This window comes from Myotis nattereri (genome assembly GCF_964212035.1).
Source record: "Myotis nattereri genome assembly, chromosome: 16".
Taxonomy (NCBI): domain Eukaryota; kingdom Metazoa; phylum Chordata; class Mammalia; order Chiroptera; family Vespertilionidae; genus Myotis; species Myotis nattereri.
Window position 1 is genome coordinate 40,462,303 of NC_138091.1, and position 20,685 is coordinate 40,482,987.

At 49.0% G+C, this 20,685-nt stretch overlaps 1 protein-coding gene across 1 annotated transcript in view; it reads right to left on the minus strand.

Moving 5' to 3' along the window:
- WIPI1 (WD repeat domain, phosphoinositide interacting 1) overlaps positions 1-20,478 on the minus strand; it is a 28,028-nt gene extending 7,550 nt beyond the window's left edge. The window contains exons 1-8 of the mRNA XM_081109117.1: positions 20,310-20,478; positions 14,932-15,014; positions 13,510-13,679; positions 8,017-8,113; positions 2,976-3,073; positions 2,242-2,334; positions 1,514-1,584; positions 537-644 (exon numbers count right to left, since the gene is read on the minus strand). Coding sequence (XP_080965243.1) covers positions 537-644; positions 1,514-1,584; positions 2,242-2,334; positions 2,976-3,073; positions 8,017-8,113; positions 13,510-13,679; positions 14,932-15,014; positions 20,310-20,395 — 806 coding nt within the window. The 5' untranslated portion in view covers positions 20,396-20,478. The remainder of the gene's footprint in view (positions 1-536; positions 645-1,513; positions 1,585-2,241; positions 2,335-2,975; positions 3,074-8,016; positions 8,114-13,509; positions 13,680-14,931; positions 15,015-20,309) is intronic.
- Positions 20,479-20,685: the final 207 nt, after the last annotated feature.

A 20,685-nucleotide genomic window follows, 5' to 3' on the forward strand; every position in this document is an offset into this window, starting at 1 on the left:
CCACACCTGCCATCGCACACATGGGCACTGACAGTGCTTGCCTCACATTCCGTGTGGGTAATGGCAAGGACTGTATTACTAGATTTAGAGCAACTTAAAATATTAGCCTGCTCTATCTGGTCAAACATTCAATCACTAGTAACTCAGCCCTACTGCCTGGGCAGGGCCAGGCCAAATGATTTCGGGTGCAGGGCCTTACACGACCCACAGGTCGGACGTTCCCCACCCCTGAGGTCAAGGAGCTCGTTTAATCCTTACAACAGGCTTCAGGTGTGTAGACCCTGCATCTGCACCCCAGTCCAGAAAGATTAAACGACTGCCCCAGCTGGAGGGTCCCTGGACGTTGCCTCCATGCATCACACACTGAGCCTTGGCTCACACACCCTCGCCACTCTGAGAGGACATGACAATGAGGTCAAGGTTGTGGCTTTCAGAGAGAGAGGGAATCGCATGTGCTGTCCATGGCCGCCAACACAGGGTCCTCGGGGCCCCATCCTTCCGCCCAATGAGTGTGTGACGTCTGGCGCCGAGCTTACCTGCTGGCGAGGTGCTCCAGCTTGAAGATGTGCACGGTCTCGGTGTTGCTGGAGGCGCAGAGGAACTGTGAGTCCATACTGAAGGCCAGGGAGCTGATGGTCACATACCTAGAACCCAGAGCAGCGTGGGGACCGATGAGCCAGGAAAAATCAGCTTTGTAAGAGAACCATGTGTCCCCCGAGTCTGGGCGTTCTAACATCTCGTCGGCGTCAGGCATGCGTTAGAAATTGATGTTGGAAAGGTTCCTAGAGGGTCACGGTCGCAGGCAGGAAGGAACAGGGGCTGCTCCTTCCGGTCACCGCGGAGGTTTTCCAGCTGCTCTCTGCACCCACTGGCAAGCCCTACAGCCAGCGGGACCCCAGACCGTCACACCTTCCTATGTCCACAGAAGGGGATCAGAAATTGCTTTTGGCCTGAACCAGTTTGGCTCAGTGGATAGAGCGTCAACCTGTGGACTCAAGGGTCCCAGGTTCAATTCCGGTCAAGGGCATGTACCTTGGTTGTGGGCACATCCCCAGTAGGGGGTGTGCAAGAGGCAGCTGATCAATGTTTCTCTCTCACCGATGTTTCTAACTCTATCCCTCTCCCTTCCTCTCTGTAAAAAATCAATAAAATATATTAAAAAGAAAAGAATATGTGTGTGTGTGTGTGTGTGTGTATTTTTTATTTTTTTTTAAGAAATTGCTTTTGGATTGTGACTCCCTTGCTCTCTCGTTTCTCTTTTGCTGGACACCCAGCGACACCCACCGAGGACTCCTGGTGCTGAACCCCTGTGTTAAAGCATCTTCACTCTCAGGTGTACTAAGCAGTGAGCAGGCCTCTAGGTCAGTTACCTGAGAGAGCACAGTTCTGCCCCGTCTGGGGCGCAGAGAGGCGGGCACAGGTCTGCCCCGCCCGCCTCTCCCCGGATGGCTGCCAGCCGTCCCCTGCAGAACTCTGTGGGCACTTTAAAGTGGGTTTCGCAGTGAACACACACCTTTTCATTCCTCTCCGGAACTCATAGAGCTTTTGCCCTTCAGGTACGGAGAACACCCGGATGACCGTGCCCTGGAAAAGAAAGCGGGTGGACGTTTCATACCGTTCATGGCTTCGCAAAGACACGTCTCTTTAGAAGATGTGTTTTTATTGGCGCTGAACATCTGTTCCCGGAGAGGAAGCACAGAGTGCTGGGCGGGGAGGCCTGTCTGTTTGCATATGTGCCAGAGAAGCAATTCTCAGGGCGTCTGTCTCCCTTTTTCCTCCCACCCCAGCCCAGGGCTCGGCGTGTGTTCACTCAAAGGGCTCTGGCTTCCTGGAATGGTCAGTCTCTGCCGGTCACAACAGACCTATTCTTCGTGGCATTTGAAAATTCAGCTTGCTCACACTTCCTGATTATTCCCGTCAGAAGAGCTCAATCTGCTAACTAGCAAAGCATTTCGTTTACACCACATTAATGAGAGGCAGCCTCTGTCTGTATCTGTGATGGGCACACCCGCTTCTCAGTAAGACAGCAAGTTTTGGTGCAAAGTATCTTGCATCTTGCATGGCGCAGGCCTCTGCACTAGTGAGTTAACAGAGGCATCAGTATGCCACACCAGGCCTGATAGGCTGCTTCCGAAGTGAATTCTGGGCGGGCCCCGAGGCCCGTCAGTCCTGGTGTCACCAGACACGTGTCATCACTCACCACCCAGGAGGAGAGCCGGTAAAGACGCTGAGCGCACTCACTTTCTCAGAAGCGCTCGCCAGCTTGGAGCCCGAGGCGTTGAAGGTGATGGCGGCCAGCGTTCCCTCGTGGGCCGCAATCGTGCAGACTGTTTTCTGTTGGTGAAAAGGCACAACGGGTATCGATGCCGGGAAAGAGGGACGATGGATCGCCCCTCCCTGCTTCCTCGTTCCCTCCGAGACACCCTCCCTCACTTGCCAGTCGCCCGTCTCTCTTTCCAGCAGACCTTTCACATGGCAGCTGTCCATGTGCTCTAGTGTATCCAGGCTCTGCCTCAAGGGCCACTCGTCTCTATCCCTTTTCCTGCCCTCGGGAAGATGGACAGCCAACGGTGCCTGGTGTGGGGTGATGGCGCAGTCGCGGCCCTCCCCAGTGCATCTTTAGGGGGCTTCCCCGGCAACGCTGCCCTGCTCTGTGAAGCACGGCAAGCGGAGGACAGGAAGTGTGCAGCATGGCACCGCCAAGCCCACAGCGGGCCCCCAGCTGGCAGGTGGATTCCCTGGCGCTGCAGCTGTCTGCCTGGGCCTGGCATGCTGCCTCCTGGCTATGCTGACTGATGGCTCAAGGGCAAATATCACTGCTTTCTCCACACCCAAGCGCTGTGGCCAGAACAAACTCCCCCACTGTTGCTTCAGCCTCTGCACCTCGCCCCACTGCGACAGAGCCCGCTCAGCACCTGCCACTGACCGCAGAGCCACGCAGGTGGGCGGGGTCAGCCCAGTCCCTGCTAACTTACCAGGGAGTGTCCGTCATAAAGCACAATCTCGCCTGTGGTCAGGCTTCCAGGATAAGCCACGTAAGAGTTGGAATGGTTGATAGAGAGGGCACACAGACCTGGCAGAGAACAAACAGATGAAACAGCCAGTGTCCCGAGAGCACTTACCTGCAAAGGGCTCTGAAAACGGCGCCTACACCGCCACCTCCTGGTGAGGGGAGGAACGGTGTGGCAGACATGACCTGCCTGCTCTGGCTCCCTGCAGCCTCCTGACCTTTCATGCTTGGCCCAGGCCTGACAAGGGACCACTCGGACCTTGCAAGTTTTGCTCTGGGAACCCAATTTCCCATCTCATCTGGGTTCTTTGCAATCCAAAATGCAATTTCAACATCAGCCTGCCCAGCAGAAGGAACTCTGGTCTTGTGAAATGGGGGAGGGAAGACCAGGACACCAGGTTGGTTTGCATGTGGGTTCCCAGAGGGGTGGTGAGCGGAAAGGAGGTGAAGATCGGACAGTGCAACCCTAGAGGGACTTGAGTACCATTGCAGAGTTCAGATCGTATAAATGTGTCCAGTACGTTCTGAAGGTTTCTGAGTACATGTGCTTAAAAAAAGCAGAGTTAATCAGAACCAGAACGAGATACCACTTCACACCCACCAGGACGGCTATTATAAAAAGACAGCTAATTGGAACCCTCACACTGCCGCTGGGAAGGTCACGCGGGCCAGTGCTGGGGAGACAGCCAGGCTGTTCCTCAAAAGACTAAACACTGAGTTACCATCTAACCAAAACCCCCACTCCTGGACATGTCCCCAGGAGAAATGAAAACACAGAGCCACCGAGAATCTTGTATATAAATGTTCACGGCAACATTCTTCATGACAGTCAAAAAGTAGAAACAGCCCAAATGTCTTATCAACTGATGAGTGGATGAAATGTGGTATATTTTTACAATGGAGTATTATCTATATATGTAAAAGCCTAAGCGACCGGTCGACCAGTCACTATGATGCACACTGACCACCCGGGGACAGACGCTCAACACACAGGATTGAGCTCCCTCCTGTCTGGATCGGGCCTGCAGGGATCAGGCCGAAACTGGCTATCCAACATCTCCCAAGGGGTCCCGGATTGCGAGAGGGCGCAGGCCAGGCCGAGGGACCCCACCGATGCATGAATCTGTGCACCGGGCCTCTAGTTAATTAATAAAGAGAAATTAAATGAAAATATATATATTTATATGTGTGTGTGTGAGTATTCTCCAATATGGATGAACATTGAAAATATTATGCTAAGTGAAAGAAGCCTGTCACAAAAAATCACATATTGTATCATTCCACTACTATGAAATGTCCAGAAGAGATAAATCTAGAGACAGAAAGTACATTAGGGTTGCCTAGGCCTGGAGGTATGGGGGCTGATGGCTAAGAGGTATGTTCTGTTTTTTTTTCGGGGAGAGGATAAAATGCTCTAAAATCGATTGCCCTGGTGGTCATACAGCTCTTTGAATATACTGAAAGCTATTGAATTGTGTACTGTAAATGGGTGAATCATATGGCATGCCAATTATATCGCAATAAGTTGTTGGGAAAAACAGGCAGTGTTTTAAGAATATCTATCTGGCAGAGACAGATGGAGGACGTGAGTTCAAGATCCAGGTCTGCCAAAATAATGATTCAGTATTTGTATATATTGCAAAATAATCACAAGTCTAGTTACTATCTGTCAACATACAGTTACAATTTTTTTCTTGCTAGCAGAACTTTTAGGATCTAATCTCTTAGCAACTTTCAAATATGCAACACAGTATTATTCACTGTGGTCACCATGCTGCATATTCCTAGGACATATTTTATAACTGGAAGTTTGTACCTGTTGACCCCCTTCACCCATTTTGGTCCCCACCCCTCACTTCCCTCCTCTGGCAACCACTAATCTGTTCTTTGTATCTACTAAGTCATTTTTTTAAATTCCACATATAAGAGATCCTACGGTTTTTGCGATATTTGTCCTTGTCCGCCTGACATCTTTCACTCGGCATACTACCCTCACGGCCCATCCGTGTTGTTACAATAGTAAGACTTCATCCTTTTTATGGCTGAATAGATTCCATTGTACATACACACCGCATTTTCTTTATAGTTCATCCGTCATTGGACACTTAGGTTGTTTCCAGATCTTGACTATTGGGAACAACGCTGCGATGAACACGGGAGGTGCAGCTGTCTCTGTGGGAGGCGATTTCACTTGCTCAGGCTGTATTCCCAGCAGTGGGACAGCTGGATCGCATGGTAGTTCTACCTACTTTCAGCTGGCTGAGGAAGCTCCCTACTCCTTTTCAAAGCGGCTGTACCACTGACATTCTCAACAACAGGGCACAGGGCTCCCTTTCCTCCACGTCCTCAGCACACTTGTTACTTCCTGCCTTTTTGAATAAGCCCTTCTTACAGGTGCCTTCAGAGTTCTATGTCCAAATGTGAGTATCTCAGAAAGGAAGAAAGGCTTCAACGTCTGCAGCTAACATGGCACTTCCTGTGTTGCCTGGAGGAGAATGAGATGACCCTAGATTATAACAAGAAAAGGGCGGAGGGGAACGGCTAGGGCAGGTGCATGCTGGCACATGCCCACGTGTTTGACAGCTGGGCTCTGGACTTGCATCTCTGCCGACCCATCTGCCTGTAGCCAAGGGGTCCTGCACGCCGACCCTCGCACACGAAACCAAGGCCCCCACAAATGCTTTGCATGAGTTCCTTCGATGGCCTGGGGTCCAACCAGCTGTGAGAATGTATCTTTATTTCCTGCAAAGCCCCCAAGGAAAGCACGAAGTCTTCTGCGTCTGTCACAGGTGCCGCACAAAGCCTTTTAAGGAAGGAAACGATCCTTTCCTTTGATATTATTTTATAACAGAAAAGTGATCAACAATTTGCAGAGCCCAGAAAATATGAAGAAAGGGGAAATCAGCCACCATTCTAAACCCCAGAGGTTTTTCACTGTTCTCAACATTTGAGCACATTTCCTTCATAGGAGCGAGGTTTGGATGTTTGACACTTGACACATTTTCACAAGTCACTGTCAACTATGATTTCACCACAGTGGTGTGGCTGTCATCCCTCCACAGCTGGAAGAGAAGGGCCTGCTATCAATTGAAGAGCCAATGGCATCATCCGCTGGATGACAGGGAAGTCCTGTGATTCTAAGCCATCGGCGTCCCGGGATTCACAGTATGACATGTCAAACTTCAAGCAAGTTGACGGTGATTTATGACATGCAGTTCCCTCTGGGAACTGTGGCCCAGAACATGCCTTCCTGTTTTCAGACTTGGAAAGGAATCTGTGCTTGCAAATGAGAGCCAGCTCCCCGCCTGCAGCACCTCTTCCAGAGAGAGGGCTCACTGGACGATACCTACGGCTTCGTTCTGTTAGACACACTGTTGGGGGAGTAGACTGCCCCTCGGTACCCCGTACACGGTTGTGAGGTCCGCGGCACAGCCGAGTCCGTGGCTCGCAGACCTGTCCAGAGATTTCTACCCTCCACAGCTCGGCACACAGACTGCTGTGCTCGCAGGAAATTAGCTTCGAGCCCCATCTGGCCTAACTCTTTAGAGGAAGCAGCCTGCAATCTCTGACACAACAGGAGCGGGCATGACACAAACACAGACGAAGAGGGAGGAAATTTACAGCCACACAGATGCTGAGCGCAGAGCAGTGGGAGGACTCGGTGCGTGCCACTGATTCGTGGTTCACGTGGGCAGCATGCATGTAGAATGTGTGCTGGAGCCACGGGCAGCATGCGTGCAGAATGTGTGCTTGAGCCATGAGACACAGTTCTGTCTGCCTTGACTCACGAAGGGTTTATAAAGATCAGAGCCAGCGTCTCCATCTTTAGTGTTGTTCAGAAAACCTATTAGAGAATGAGCAAATGGAGGAGGCCACTGGCCTCAGGATTTTACGGTCGTGGTTCTGAAGGTTCAGAGGCAGCCGATGGTTCTGGATTGGGGAGCAGTCATGTCATGTGATGCCGGGGTGCCCCCCAGGCTGGCGCTCAATGAGTGAGCGAGCCTAGTGGGCCGCATGTGATGCGGGGCAGACGTGCCGTGGCTTTCACTCCCTGCCCCCAGTTAATCCTCCGAGTAATTCTGGGGGGGGGCGATCATTATCATCTCCATTTTATTAAAGTGGTTGTTGAGATGATAAGTATAAATTTCAGGATTTGAAAAACTCCTGGACATTCTCTCCAAAAGATGGCAAAGGTGTAATAAGACACACTGTGGCCTGGCCAGCGTGGCTCAGTGGTTGAGCGTCAACCTATGAACTAAGAGGGTTTGATTCCCACTCAGGGCGCATGCCTGGGTTGCGGGCTCAATTCCCAGTGTGGGGTGTGCAGGAGGCAGCCCAACAATGATTATCCCTCATCATGGATGTTTCTATCTCTTGCTCCATCTTTCTTCCTCTCTGAAATCAATAAAAATATATTATAAAAAAAGAAAAAGACACACTGTGGTTGTTCAACCTGTCCCTGGCCTTTCAGAAGGAAATGCTAGAACATTGCACTTCACAAACTTAAACTGGGAAACTTACTCAACAGCGTCCCATCCTGAGAAGTTTGGGAAGTGCAATGTGGAGATTTCTCTGTAACATAACAGAACATATTCTTTGCGGTTCGGCTTGTCTCTCTCCTAGTCACGTAGACACACCAAGTCAAAACCTGCTCTTAATTATTACGCCTACTCTGTGCTGAGCAACCACAGCAAATAATTAGGGGTAAACATCTCTCCGTACCAGATGCATGGAATCTCCCACGCGTCTACCTCAAACGCCCTGACACATTTGCTGAGAACGGGCCCAGATGAAAGGAGTTTCGGGGGGTGGGCGGCCGTGAGGGCCACACAGCCTCTTGCAGGGCGCACAGCCTGATGTACTTGAACCTGCCCCCATGAAAACACAGCCTCGGGGTAAACACCATGAAGACTTATAAAGCAAAACAACTGCTTCAGGTTCTCAAGATAGAGAAAGGGGTACCTGGACACGAGAGGAGGGGGCACCTGTCTCGTTCGGGAGCTTACCTGTTGGGTTTGCAGGAACATCCAGGATGGTCTTCAGCAGCTTCATGTCTTTGATGTTGTGGATGTAAATGGATTCCTCCAGGCACACCAGCAGCCTCTGTAACCACACAGACGCATCACTGCATCGAAAGGGGACCGAGCCAATCGAAACCACTCACCTTTCCTTAAGTCCTAACTTGATCCCAAGTCTAACCGAGGAAAACTCTGGATGATGGATTTGAAGATGATGTTTATGTATGCACACATGCACATGCACACACATGTATACACCAAACTTTTTAGTCTGGTGTAGTCCTATTTGTTTATTTTTTTATTTTGTTTCCTTTGTCCAAGGTAATATATCAGGAAAAATATTGCTACGACAAATGTCTGAGATTTCACTGCCTATGTTTTCTCCTAGGAGTTTTAGGGTGTCGAGTCTAACATTTGAGTCTTTAATCTACTTTGAGTTTATTCTTGTGTATGGTGTAAGAAGGTCATGCACTTAACTGTCCAATTTTCCCAGCACCATTTATTAAATAGACTATCTTTACCCCACTGTATGTTTTTGTCTCCTTTGTCAAACATTAATTGTCCTTAAAGGCATGGATTTATTTCTGGGCTCTCTACTCTCTTCCATTGATCTATATGTCTGTTTTTGTGCCAGTACCATGATGTTTTGATTACCATGGCCTTGATGTATATAGTTTGATATCAGGTAGAGTGATTCCTCAAACTTTGTTCTTCTTTATCAAGATTGCTGTGGCTGTTTGGGATCTTTTGTGGTTCTATATAAATTTTGGGGATATTTGTCTAGTTCTGTGAAATATGCCATTGGTATCTTGAAAGGAATGACATTGAATCTATAGATTGCTTTGGGTGGTATTGACATTTTAACGATATTAATTCTATCTATGAACATGGTATATGCTTCCACTTATATCTTCAACTTTTTTTTCTTCAGTGTCTTATTTTTTAAATTAAATCTTCACTGTTGAAAGTATTACATATGTCTTCTCTGCCCTCCCCCCCATTGACCCCTTATAGCTCGCCCCTATCCTCTGCCCTAGGCCTTCCCCAATCTATTGTATGTGACCAAGGGTTATGCATATATGCATACAAGTTCTTTGGTTGATCTCTTCCCACCCACCCACCCACCTCCGCCTTTCCTCTGAGATTCCACAGTCTGTTCCATGCTTCTATGTCTCTGGATCTATTTTGTTCATCAGTTTATTTTGTTCATTAGATTCTACATATGAATGAGATCATGTGATACTTGTGTTTCCCTGACTGGCTTATTCCACTTGACATAATACTCTCCAGGTCCCTCCGTGCTGTCTCAAAGGGTAAGAGATCCTTCTTTTTTACTGCTGCACAGTATTCCATGGTGTAAATGTACCACAGCTTTTTTATCCACTCATCTCCTGATGGGCACTTGGGCTATTTCCAGATCTTAGCTATTGTAAATTGTGCTGCCATGAACATAGTAGTACATACATTCTTTCTGACTGGTGTTTTGAGTCTCTTAGGGTATATTCCTAGAATTGGGATCATGGGTCAAACAGCAGTTCCTGTTTTAAAAAAATTTAATTTTTGAGGAAACTCCATACTGTTTTTCTTCAGTGTCTTATACTTTCCCAAGTACAGGCCTTTTACATCCTTGGTTAAATTTATTCCTAAGTGTTTTATTTTTTGATGCAATTATAAAGGATTGTTTTCTTAGTTCCCCTTTCTGATAGTTCATTATTGGTATATAAAAATGCAACTGATTTCTGAATATTTATTTTGTATCCTGCGACTTTACTGAAGTCATTTATCCATTCCACTAGTCTTTTGGTAGGATCTAAATTTAGGGTTCTCTGTATACAGTATCACTCCATCTGCAAATGATGACAGTTTTACTTCTTCCTTTCCAATCTGGATGCCTTTTATTTCTTTTTCTTGTCTGATTGCTGTGGCTAGGACTTCCAGTACTATGTGGAATAAGAGTGGTGAAAGCAGACATCCCTGTCTTATTCCCAGTCTTAAGGGGGACGCTTGCAGTTTTTGCCCATTGAGTATAATGTTGGCTGTGGGTTTGTCATATATGGAGACAGGCTCTCTTCCCTCTTGTACAGACGTAGGTTTCTTTGCTCCCCAATCTTCTGGTTTATCCCTCTCCAATGAATGGTCAGATTTTAACTTCTTTAAACTCTCCCGCAGACCTACCTTTGTGCACGCCCTCCAGCCTCGGCATGGGAACACCCCGTCCCCCTTCCATGTTCAGCTCCACTCCTTGGGGGTCCCCCTCCCCAGAGCCGTGAGACCCTTCTCTTCCTCTTCCAACAAGACCCGTCAGGTTTGGAGCCTCTTCCCCACAGCCGTGCTCTCTCCCCAGTGGAAACAGGCCACAGGGCTAACGTGCTGGTGTGTAAGGAACTGGATGCATAGCTCAGCACAGGTGAGCAGATGCAGGTGATGGTGAGGAGCTACTGGGAAGAATTCCGCATCTGGTGGCTCTGGCCTCACTCTGAGCCACCTCCTACCTCTGCACACGCCTGACTTGTGGCCCTCAGGGCAAGTGGTTCTCGGACTTGGATGAGGATCTGAGCACCCAAGGGGCAAGGCCTGGGCTCTCCCGGGAGATTCTGGTTCCGGAGGTGATTCAGCCAGTGCCCCAGGGGGTTCTGAAGTACACCTGTGTTTGAGAGCCACTGTTTACGGAGAAGACCCTTTATCCCAGGGAACAAAACGTGGAAGGTACCTAACACTACAAAAAAGCAGGAGGCTCTCCTCCTGGGAAAAGCCCACCTTACTGTTTGCCCAGTAAGACTCCTCAAAGCTCAGAAAAGCGGAGACTAACACTTGAACCGAGCAGAAAAATAAAATGTCAACATCTTCATCTTAACTCGGGCTCTGCGGTCACGGGTCTGAGGCTGGGTGCTGGGTCTCCCAACTGAGGACAGAGGAGTGTTTCTCCGTGGAACACGTGTCCTCCGATTGCCCTGGTCCCTGTGCCTTTGCCAGCACTCACCAGGTGGGCACTGTCTTCCTCTATGCGTGCTGATGTTCTGAGGCTTCTGATATCCTCTTGTATTCCCCTCCAGCCCCACACCCAATCCCCAGCACACGGGTCCTCAGCACACGCCCCCTGCAGAACGGCCCCTACTGCTAGCCTGTCCCGTCTGCGTCCCTTCCCACCGGCGCTCACAGCACCGTCTGCTCTGTGGCCCACTTGGCCCACGTTCAGGTCGCCCCCGTGTTGGCTGCAGATAAGAATGAAGCGGGAGGGGAGCAGACCGAGAACACGCAGAGGCCAAGAGGATGCGCTTTGCCCTCAGTTCAAGTGACAGCACGCTTCCAGGACGGGCAGAGCCTGGAACTGGCTTCCTTTAACAGCCAGTTTTCAGCTCATTCCCTGTCACTCCAACTCTCGTCGACTTCTCTAGGCTTTATAATTTAATAACCCCTTTTAGCAGTTAAAAATATTTATAGCGTCTGCTCTCGAGCACCACGGACTTAGACTCAGCGTCTGAGCCTGGATGCAGATGCTGCATCTGTTCTAGGGCCCTTGGCATCCAGACGGAGGTGGAGAACAGGTGGCAAAGAACCATACACGCTCGCATATTGAAATGCATCTGGGTAACCGCCTGTATTCTGTTGAACGCATCTCCTCAACTCAGTGCCGGGGGAATCACATCTACTAAATGTGAAAAATATCACAATTACTAGACATTCTTCCTTTCTATCTGAGGGAGCTGCCGCCGCCACCTGGCAGGGAGGGGCTGCAGGAGTTGCCTAAACCAGAAGTTGTTAAGGCCCAAACCTGAACGTTTTAAGAAAAGCAAACCCCAAACGCTTCCCAGACCTGTTCCAAAGCACCTTCTTAGGAGCAGAAATATTGGACCCGGGTTCACTTTAGCTTGGCCATGATGAGCCAGGTAGGTCCAGGTGCATTAATGTCCTTTGGTGGTGGGGGCGGAGAGCCTTAGAGCTCATGAGTGTTACGCTGAGTGGGGTGACATCTAAAGGTCAACAGACTGGGTCGGACACTTGAATAATCCTCCCTTGTCCCATTCGCTAATGAAAATGTCAGAGAGCAAGTAAGAGAGAAGTTATACAAAGACATGCCATAGATACTATTCGAGAATTCTGATCTTAACAGGACATTTGCCTAAACAACCTTACGGAGACAGTCAGTTACCGAAAAAACATCGTTAATGCTGGCTACTCCTACATGCAAAGGAAAAAACAAGACAGTTCGACAACAACGTTGAACATGCTCCCAACAGACTTCAGAACGAGCACTTGAGCCAAGCATTATGCTGAAAACTAAAAGCCTTCAAGCTGAAAACTCTCAAACTGCCTTTTTCTCTCTTGCTAAGAACCCGGGTTTATTTTCTTTTTTACTCAGACTCCTCTTTGCGTAAAAAAAAAAAAAAAAAAAAAAAAAAAAAAAAAAAAAAAAAAAAATCCCCGTATCCTATTTCTCAGGCTGTTCTCTGCTTTTATGCAGGCTTAAGTGGAGAGTCAGTGAAAATATTTGATCAACTCAAAGAAATAATCTCTTCCTTACCATAAACTTCAGAAAGCACTTTGTCTCATTTGTTTAAAAAAGTTAATCAGCACTTCGTGGTTTAGGTGCAAAGACAGGAGAGAACGTTGTCCTGGGCGAATGCCACGACCTCCACCCTCCTGGGATTGTTTGCCTGAATGGACAGAGCTGCGCGCTCATGCAGAGAATGTCTCTGTTTGCTTATGGACAAGGCGGTCAGGAAACAGACATTTGTGGGAGATTTTCCTACCGGGCATTCACTATCTTTTCTACCAGGTCTCACAGCAGTGAACAAAAACAGATATAGCCCCTGCCCTGCTCCTAGGACTTAGAATGTAATAATTCAACGAAAACTCTGCTAATACCTCAGCCACTTATTTAAGAAGAACGGATATTTTTCAAGAGAAGGTGCTGCATAGTTGAGATAAGAATATTCCTTCCTTCAACAAAGAAAACACTACAAGAAAAATCTTCAAGGGTTAGCTGGGCGGAAGAGACGTGGAAGCCCGAGAACCTGGCCCACTGGGCAGTTTTACTGACTGGCTTCAGAACCACCCAGGAGGACCACACACTGTTCTCAGGAGCTTCCTCCGAGAGGCGTGACCGCCAGTCTGCAGCGAATGCCACCTTCGGGGACCCAAACCAGAGAGGTGTCCCTCTGTATTGAAGGTGTCCTTGCAACGGCTCAGGGTTCCAGAGCCAGGGGTCCGGCCAGCCTGCACCCAGGGGAGGGCTCACCTCGCCGGTGGCCACGTCGGAAAAAGAACAAGAGGCAGGAGGACCAGGGAGGACCCGCCACTGAGACAAGCGCATGGAGCAGACTCTCTACAGGAGCCTCATAAATCAAGGCCTGAGGATGACAATGCCCTGTAGAATCTGATGCTTGTTCTAGAGGCATTCCTCCTGAACGATAGCCATCTTTCTCCTCAGTCCCAACGAGCAGAAGCCTTGCAATCTGGAGGGATCTTCCCCCCACTTACCTGTCGGTTCAGCCTTATGGACAAGATGTTGCTGGAGTAGCTGTAATTGCAGATCTCCGTGCCTTTCTTAAAGTGGTAGACGTTCATTTGCCGCGGCTTTGTGTGACTGACCACCACCACCAGGCTGCTGGAGAAGAGGCGCTCCACGATGTAGACATCCGGGATTTCATCTGGGAGGGAAAGCAGCCGAGGTTACCCGCGTTCCGGCCTCGGCCAGTCAGCCAGCGTCCTTTAGGTCCTGCTGACTGGGCACCCTCCATTAGAATGTATTTGCAATGATCAGTGCCCCCCCACCCCCACCCCAGGAAGCTTTAGCCAATTCCAAATGGAACAGTTCCAAAGCCCTTTCACATATCTAAAGAAGATGCTAGTGACCAGACACAAAGTCAGAATTTCCAGAGCTCCTCCAGGGCCCTGGGGCGCCACTGTTTGCTCTGTGAAACCTAATGAGGGGTCTGGGCCGTCTCAGCTACCCTTTCCTCATTCAGAGGTTTCAAAGAAGTGACTGCTTTGTCAGGAGCCTCTGCCTTCAGAATTCCTGTCCCTGTTGCTACGAGGGGGACCACCATGGGGGGCAGTGGCATAGAAAAACCTGTACTCCCTCCCCATCCCGCTATGCTCCCTGACCATTTCTGGAATCCCTTTCCTGTTGAAAACCATCTGGACGTCAGTGTTATAACCAGGGAAGTACCTCCGTACTCGGGAAGAAGGTATGTTAGTGAGCCCCCCAAAAATACTCTTTTCCTATGCATGCCTTTCCTGATCTTGGGCAAGTCCTGTAGGGAGCAACCCAGGACAGGTACAGAGCAAGTTATCCATGAAAATGGCATAATAAAAATAACATCTCACAAATAAATTAGGAGCCCAATATATTAGTTACCAAACCACTTTCTTTCCAGGAAATCCAAAGATTATATTCTTCACTATATAAGAGAGTCACATTTCTAAGCTGAATTTTTTTTTTTTACTCTTTACTAGAAGTACGCCAGCATCTTCAATATGGACTATGTACATGGGGTTGTATTGCTTTATCAGCAAAGGACATACTTCCATGACTGAAAACATTACCAATATTCTACAGTGCCAACATAATGGGGGGAAATCCCAACTGATCTTTTGCTATGACAACTATAAGAACTGATGACGGTGCATATATGTATATGAAAAATTGTCAACAGTATGGTTCCAAACAAAGGATTTCTTAATATAAAATGTTACCTAAGCTACTGCTACATCTCACTAAGTACTTCGCTATGGTTTTGGTTTTAAAGCAAGCGAAGACATTGATTTATATTTAATCTGAAAAATACTGCCTCAAGTTTGATGGGTAAGGGAGAGAAAGGCAGACAGCTCAGGAGTAGCACGGATTAAAGTCCAAATGGAGGATTTGGCGTCCCTGAGACCTCACACGCACACACTTACTGCTGCCATGGACTTGGTCCAGTTGCTCCACAGAACTCAACGAAAACAGCTTATAACCAGCTTTGGTTCCAATTGCTAGGGACCTGTGGGAGACAAGGAGAGCCTGGGAATGACAACAGGTACTGAATCCCAAGCACAGACTTGAAGACAGAGACCCCTTTTCCCTCTCATCTCATGGAGATAGATAAACAAACATCTTCAGGTGCTTCAATATTGGGTTTTTTTTTAATGCTTTAATGACATTTTCCTCTCTTTTTAAAAAAAACCATGTTTTTATTGATTTCAGAGAGAGGAAGGAAGAGGGAAAGAGAGAAACATCAATGACAAGAGAGAATCATCGATCAGCTGCCTCCTGCATGCCCACACTGGGGACTGAATCCAAAATCCGGGCATGTGCCCTGACTGGGAATTGAAATGTGATCTCCTGGTTCATAGGCCAATGCTCAACCACTGAGCCACACTGGCCAGGTGCTATGTGGTAACTTTCTAACTGGTGAGGCACACCTTGTCAGATGGAGAGGCATGGTAGAGGGATGAGGTTAAAGACAACTACTCTCATGGCCAAGAGACATGAAACTTCATGGGCTCAACCATCAAATGAAATGGTGAACTACCCAGAGACCATGCTTTCCCAGCTGAGCAGAAATAGGGGCAATGGGCTGTTTAAGACTATTCACCATGGTACTACCCCCAACGCAATTAGGGGTCATCTGGTTGTTGGAGAGGTACTTTTTCAAGAGGTGTGTCGTTTTTTATTCCCTTGATGACTTTTTTTTTTTTTTTTTGCTTAAAAAGGAAATACATGTTCCTAGTAGGCATAGTAGGTCATTAGTAGGCAAAATTTAATAGATGCTTCCTTGAAACATTCCCACTTTATACCAGTGGCTCTCATCCCTAGATGGACATTAAACTCACTTGAGAAATTAAAAAAAAAATACTGATGACTGTCCACCTCTGCTCCCCCGATATGCTCTACAATCTAACAAAACAAAAACTAAACGTTTATCTGGAACAAGGTCGGCTAAAAAAAAATCTTGTTTTTAAATTTTTCACTTCTCAACCCATAGATAAAGACAGAGTGTGAAGCCAGGTTGCCTTGGCCTCAGGATGAAGGCAAATGAGCCTGTTTTGTTCAGCAGCTGGGAATCCCCATCCAGCTCTCGCCTGCTTTGCCCTTAAGACTTGAGTGATGAACCGAATCTGACACACAAGATGCACAGAATAAGCACTTCCCTGAGCACTTCCATCCCGGGAAAGTGGGGTCTGAGCTGAAAGGGACCTTAACATGGGCCTCAGTGGACCTCAAACTCAGTCCAACTTCCTCATTTAAAACAAACAGATGAGCCTGGCTGGTGTGGCTCAGCGGTTGAGCATCAACCCGGGAACCAAAAGGTCACCGGTTGGATTCCTGGTCAGGGCACATGCCTGGGATTGTGGGCTCGATCCCCAGTGGGGGGCATGCAGGAGGCAGCCGATCAGCGGTTCTCTCTCATCCTTGATGTTTCTATCTCTCTACCTCTCCCTTCCTCTCTCTAAAAATCAATAAAAATACATTATTAAAAAAACAAGAAACAAATGAAAAGGTGAGATTCGCTCTTCACAGAGCAGCCTATACTAAAATAAGCAGCTTACTGCTACAAGCCAGGTGGCCACGGCTCTTGTTTCACTCGCCTAAAAAAGAGAAGGTCACATGATTTTCTCTGGAATACTTTTTTTTCCTACCCAAACATTTGTTCTTCCCTGGGACACATGGATGTGTGACTGGAGTCAACCTGTAATCAGCGAGGCCAGGGCTTCTGTTCCTTAGCCCTCCAACCTGCCCTGTGGCTAAAATGGTGTGTTGGACCTTTGCTTCGGAGAATTAGTAGGTCTGGCATCTGTAACCACAGCCTCAGTGATGACAGACAGCTACCGGGAAGGCAAGCCAGCAGCATCTTAAACCTTCAAAATATACTCTGGAGTGTTTAGTGTTTTAAATTTTTTCACATAAACTTTTTCACATACAGATAGACACATTTAGCTGTAAACAGAGGTTTCTAAAGTTTTCTAGTAACAAAAAAAAAATGTAACTAGAGCAGCCGTGGGCAAACTACGGCCCGCGGGCCAGATCCGGCCCATTCGGCTGTTCTATCCAGTCCACGGAGCCGAAAGAGCGGAGGGTTCTCTTGCTCTCCCCTCCGCTCCTTCACCAGCAGCAGTGTTAACATGTATTAGTTCACACAAACACTCCATCCATGCTTTTGTTCCGGCCCTCCGGTCCAGTTTAAGAACCCATTGTGGTCCTCGAGTCAAAAAGTTTGCCCACCCCTGAACTAGAGTCTTATATTAACCAAAAGATCTGGCAATTTAAAATAATTTTTAAACATACGCCCTGCTCCTGGAAGAATCCTATATAATAAAAGGCTAATATGCAAATCGACCAAACGGCGGAACGACCATTGCTATGACACACACTGACCACCAGGGGACAGACACTCAACACAGGAGCTGCCCCCTGGTGGTCAGTGCACTCCCACAGGGGGAGCGCCACTCAGCCAGAAGCCGGGCTGATGGCTAGCAAGTGCAGCGGCGGCAGTGGGAGCCTCTCCCACCTCTGCGGCAGCGCTAAGGTGTTCGACTGCCAGCTTAGCAGGCCTAAGCCATCAGTCGGACATCCCCCAAGGGCTCCCAAACTGCAAGAGGGCGCAGGCCAGGCTGAGGAACACCGGGCCTCTAGTTTTATATATGAGAAAACGGCAGGGTGGTCACTATTTATGTTGTAAATGATTGATCAATGGCTACAAACATCTGTGAATCAAAGAATTCAGACGAAAACCTTATTTTATCCATAAAGCCTTTTTATCAAAAAATTCTCATCTCCTCTCATGGGCATAGGGTTTGGGACACAAAGGTCTCTCCAATCAAATGAAAATATGCACCCAAAGTGTCCAGCACAGGGCCACTTTGAGTGAAGGAGAGCCATCTTCACCCACCTTCCCCAGAAATATTAGATCTCAAACTCAGACTACCGAGAAAAGACACACTGATAACCCTAAATGTGCTCGGTAATGGGCTCGACTCATTTTAAAATTCAATGTCACACCCTCTGTGGCTCAAGACAACTGACTGTGACAAAAACTTTTATTTATAGTGAGACAGAGCTGCCCAGCAGAGCCTTCATCCAAGAAAACAGAACTGACAGTAGGGACTAAGGAAATTAACTTTCCAAGCACCCTGCAGTTTTGAAAATAGCATTCGTATCCAACTGCTATGAAAGCCTGGACTTAACTAGAATAAAGATTAACCTGACTTGCCCTAGCCGGTTTGGCTCAGTGGATAGAGTGTCAGCCTCAGACTGAAGGGTCCCAGGTTCAATTCTAGTCAAGGGCATTTACCTCGGTTGCAGGCTCTTCCCTGGTCCAGGCCCTGGTCAGGGCTCATGCAGGAGGCCACCAATCGATGTGTTTCTCTCACATCAATATTTCTCTGTCTTTCCCTCTCTCTCTAAAAATCAGTGGGAAAATATCCTCGGGTGAGGATTAAAAAAAAAAAAACAAGATTAACACTACTTTAATAGAATCTAGCCCGTGTAGGTCAGTTGATTGAGTGTTGTCCCAGGCACCCAGAGGTCAAGAGGTCCCCAGTTTCATTCCAGGTCAGGGCACATGCGAGGGTTTCAGGCTCCATCCCAGTAAGAGGCAGCCAAAATCGATGTTTCTTTCTCTCCCTCTCCTTTCCTCTTTCTCGAAAATCAATTTCTGAAAACATTTAAAAAATAAAAATAATCTAATAAACAATGCTATAAAGCAGAAATTAGAACATTTGCTAATAAGCAAAATAACTCCTCTCCTTAAACTGTGTTCACTTAGGAAGGAAAACACCCAGGCATTTCAACAGCCATCCCCTCTTGCAAAATGTTTCTTACAAAACATCACAATTTTATCTAGACTATCCTTTCTGTAAATTGTGAGCCTCAACCATGAGTGAACCCTAAAAATAATTCAGGGAGTCACAAATGGCTTTTAAAAAGGAAACAGAAAATACCAGCGGGGATTTCCCATAAGAAAGGTAAACACCATTCTGTGATTCACTTTTCAGTGCTGTTATTTGTATATGGGTATTGGGTGATGTTGTAATATCTATTTCTTATTGTGGGTTGTGGTCAAAGAGAGCTTCAAAGTCACACATCTGACCAAGCTGCCCAGCAACCAGATGACGGGATCACACATACAGTGTTTGGAACAAAGGCATACTGTTTGGCATAGGATGCTTTTAAACAGAAAAGACAAAGGGAATGGAAGCCGGAGTTGCTTATGGTACATGACGGCCTTAATTACACCACGGAAGGTTCAATATTAGCACAGCCCAGTCGCAGGCCAAAAGCACAAGCCTGAAGGCTGAGTCCAAACAAGAACACAACAGAAACTGGTACAGCAGGAAGTGGGGCGCCGGGGAGAGGTCATCCCTGCCTGATGCGCTGGGGCCACATTCCAAAGAGGTTATTCCATATGGTCCCCGGGGCTGGCATCTAACAACTCCATGGAAAGCGGGGAGGAAAAGGACGCCTGCTTGCAAGGGACCGAGTCCTCCGGGTGCCTGAAACACACAGTTCAGCAAATCCCAGCTCTCTGGCCAAAGTCCAAACGTGAACATCCAGGTGACACCGGAAAAATCCACTCAACAAAGCAACAGGGTGGAGCTCGTGCTCCTCGGAGAGAGCAGCCTGGGTTCGAGAAAGGGCTGGTGGACGCGGACAGGGCGCCCCGGCCTCGCCGAGCGGCTGTGTGGGAGCCGCGAGCGGACGGGGAGGTTTCTGACAGGCAGAGGGGGCCGGGCAGACGCCCGCGCCAGGGCTGGGACGGGCCGGCCTGGCCGCCGGGATAGGCTGCCTCTTTGTCCGAGGCCCTGCCCAGATGCCACGTTGAGATGCTCAAGGACAAATGGGAAAGTTTTCCCTGGACTCCCATCTTCCTGGGCCCCGCTACCACGCCTAGGGTCAACTTGCAGCCTGCCCCTCCCCTCCCATCTCCTTTGTTTTGGTCTCTGCCACTCCTTCCCCAGACCCCCACTCGGGTCACCACCCCACCCCCACTCCTTAGCTTTCTTCGGCTCTGCTCCCCTGGCTAACTCTCCCCTTTCACCCTCGGCCAGCCCCTCCTGGCTCTCCGCCCGAGCCAGGGTTTGGGGGGGCCCGCCCCAGCCCCCTGCTGGGGGAGGAGGCAGGGAGAGGAGGTGGCTACCTAGACCCGAACCAGTCGGGGACAGCCGCCGGCCGTCCCGCCGCCGGCCTCTCGGGGCGTAGGCCCGCGCCTCTATGGCTACAAGTTGCAGACAGGACAACACCCCTGGTCGCGACTTTCGGTCCCCCGCTTCCCGGCCAGGCAGGCTCCGCGGCTTACGTGCAGTCCTGGTTGAAAGAGAAGCAGCTGAGCGCTGCTTCGACCCCGCCCGCGGGGCCGTCCGCGGCCGCGGCCTCGGCCTCCATCGGGGGCTCGGCCCGGGGCAGCTGCAATTCCGAGCCGGCGACGGCCACCTCAGCAGCCCGCTGGCGCCGGCTCTGCGGGCCGGGTCGCCAGCCCCCTCTCCGCCCTGGCCCCGCCCCGTCCCGCTTCGCCCCGCCCCTCCCGCCAGTGCCGCCGAACAGTGCCACTAAGAGGGCGGGGTCCAAACTTCAGGCCTCTATTGGCCACAAGCCCATGCTGCCGCGCATCTTTGACCAATTGGAGGCGGCGGTGGGCGGACCTGCCTTGCTGGAGGTCCGCCCCCAACTCCGTG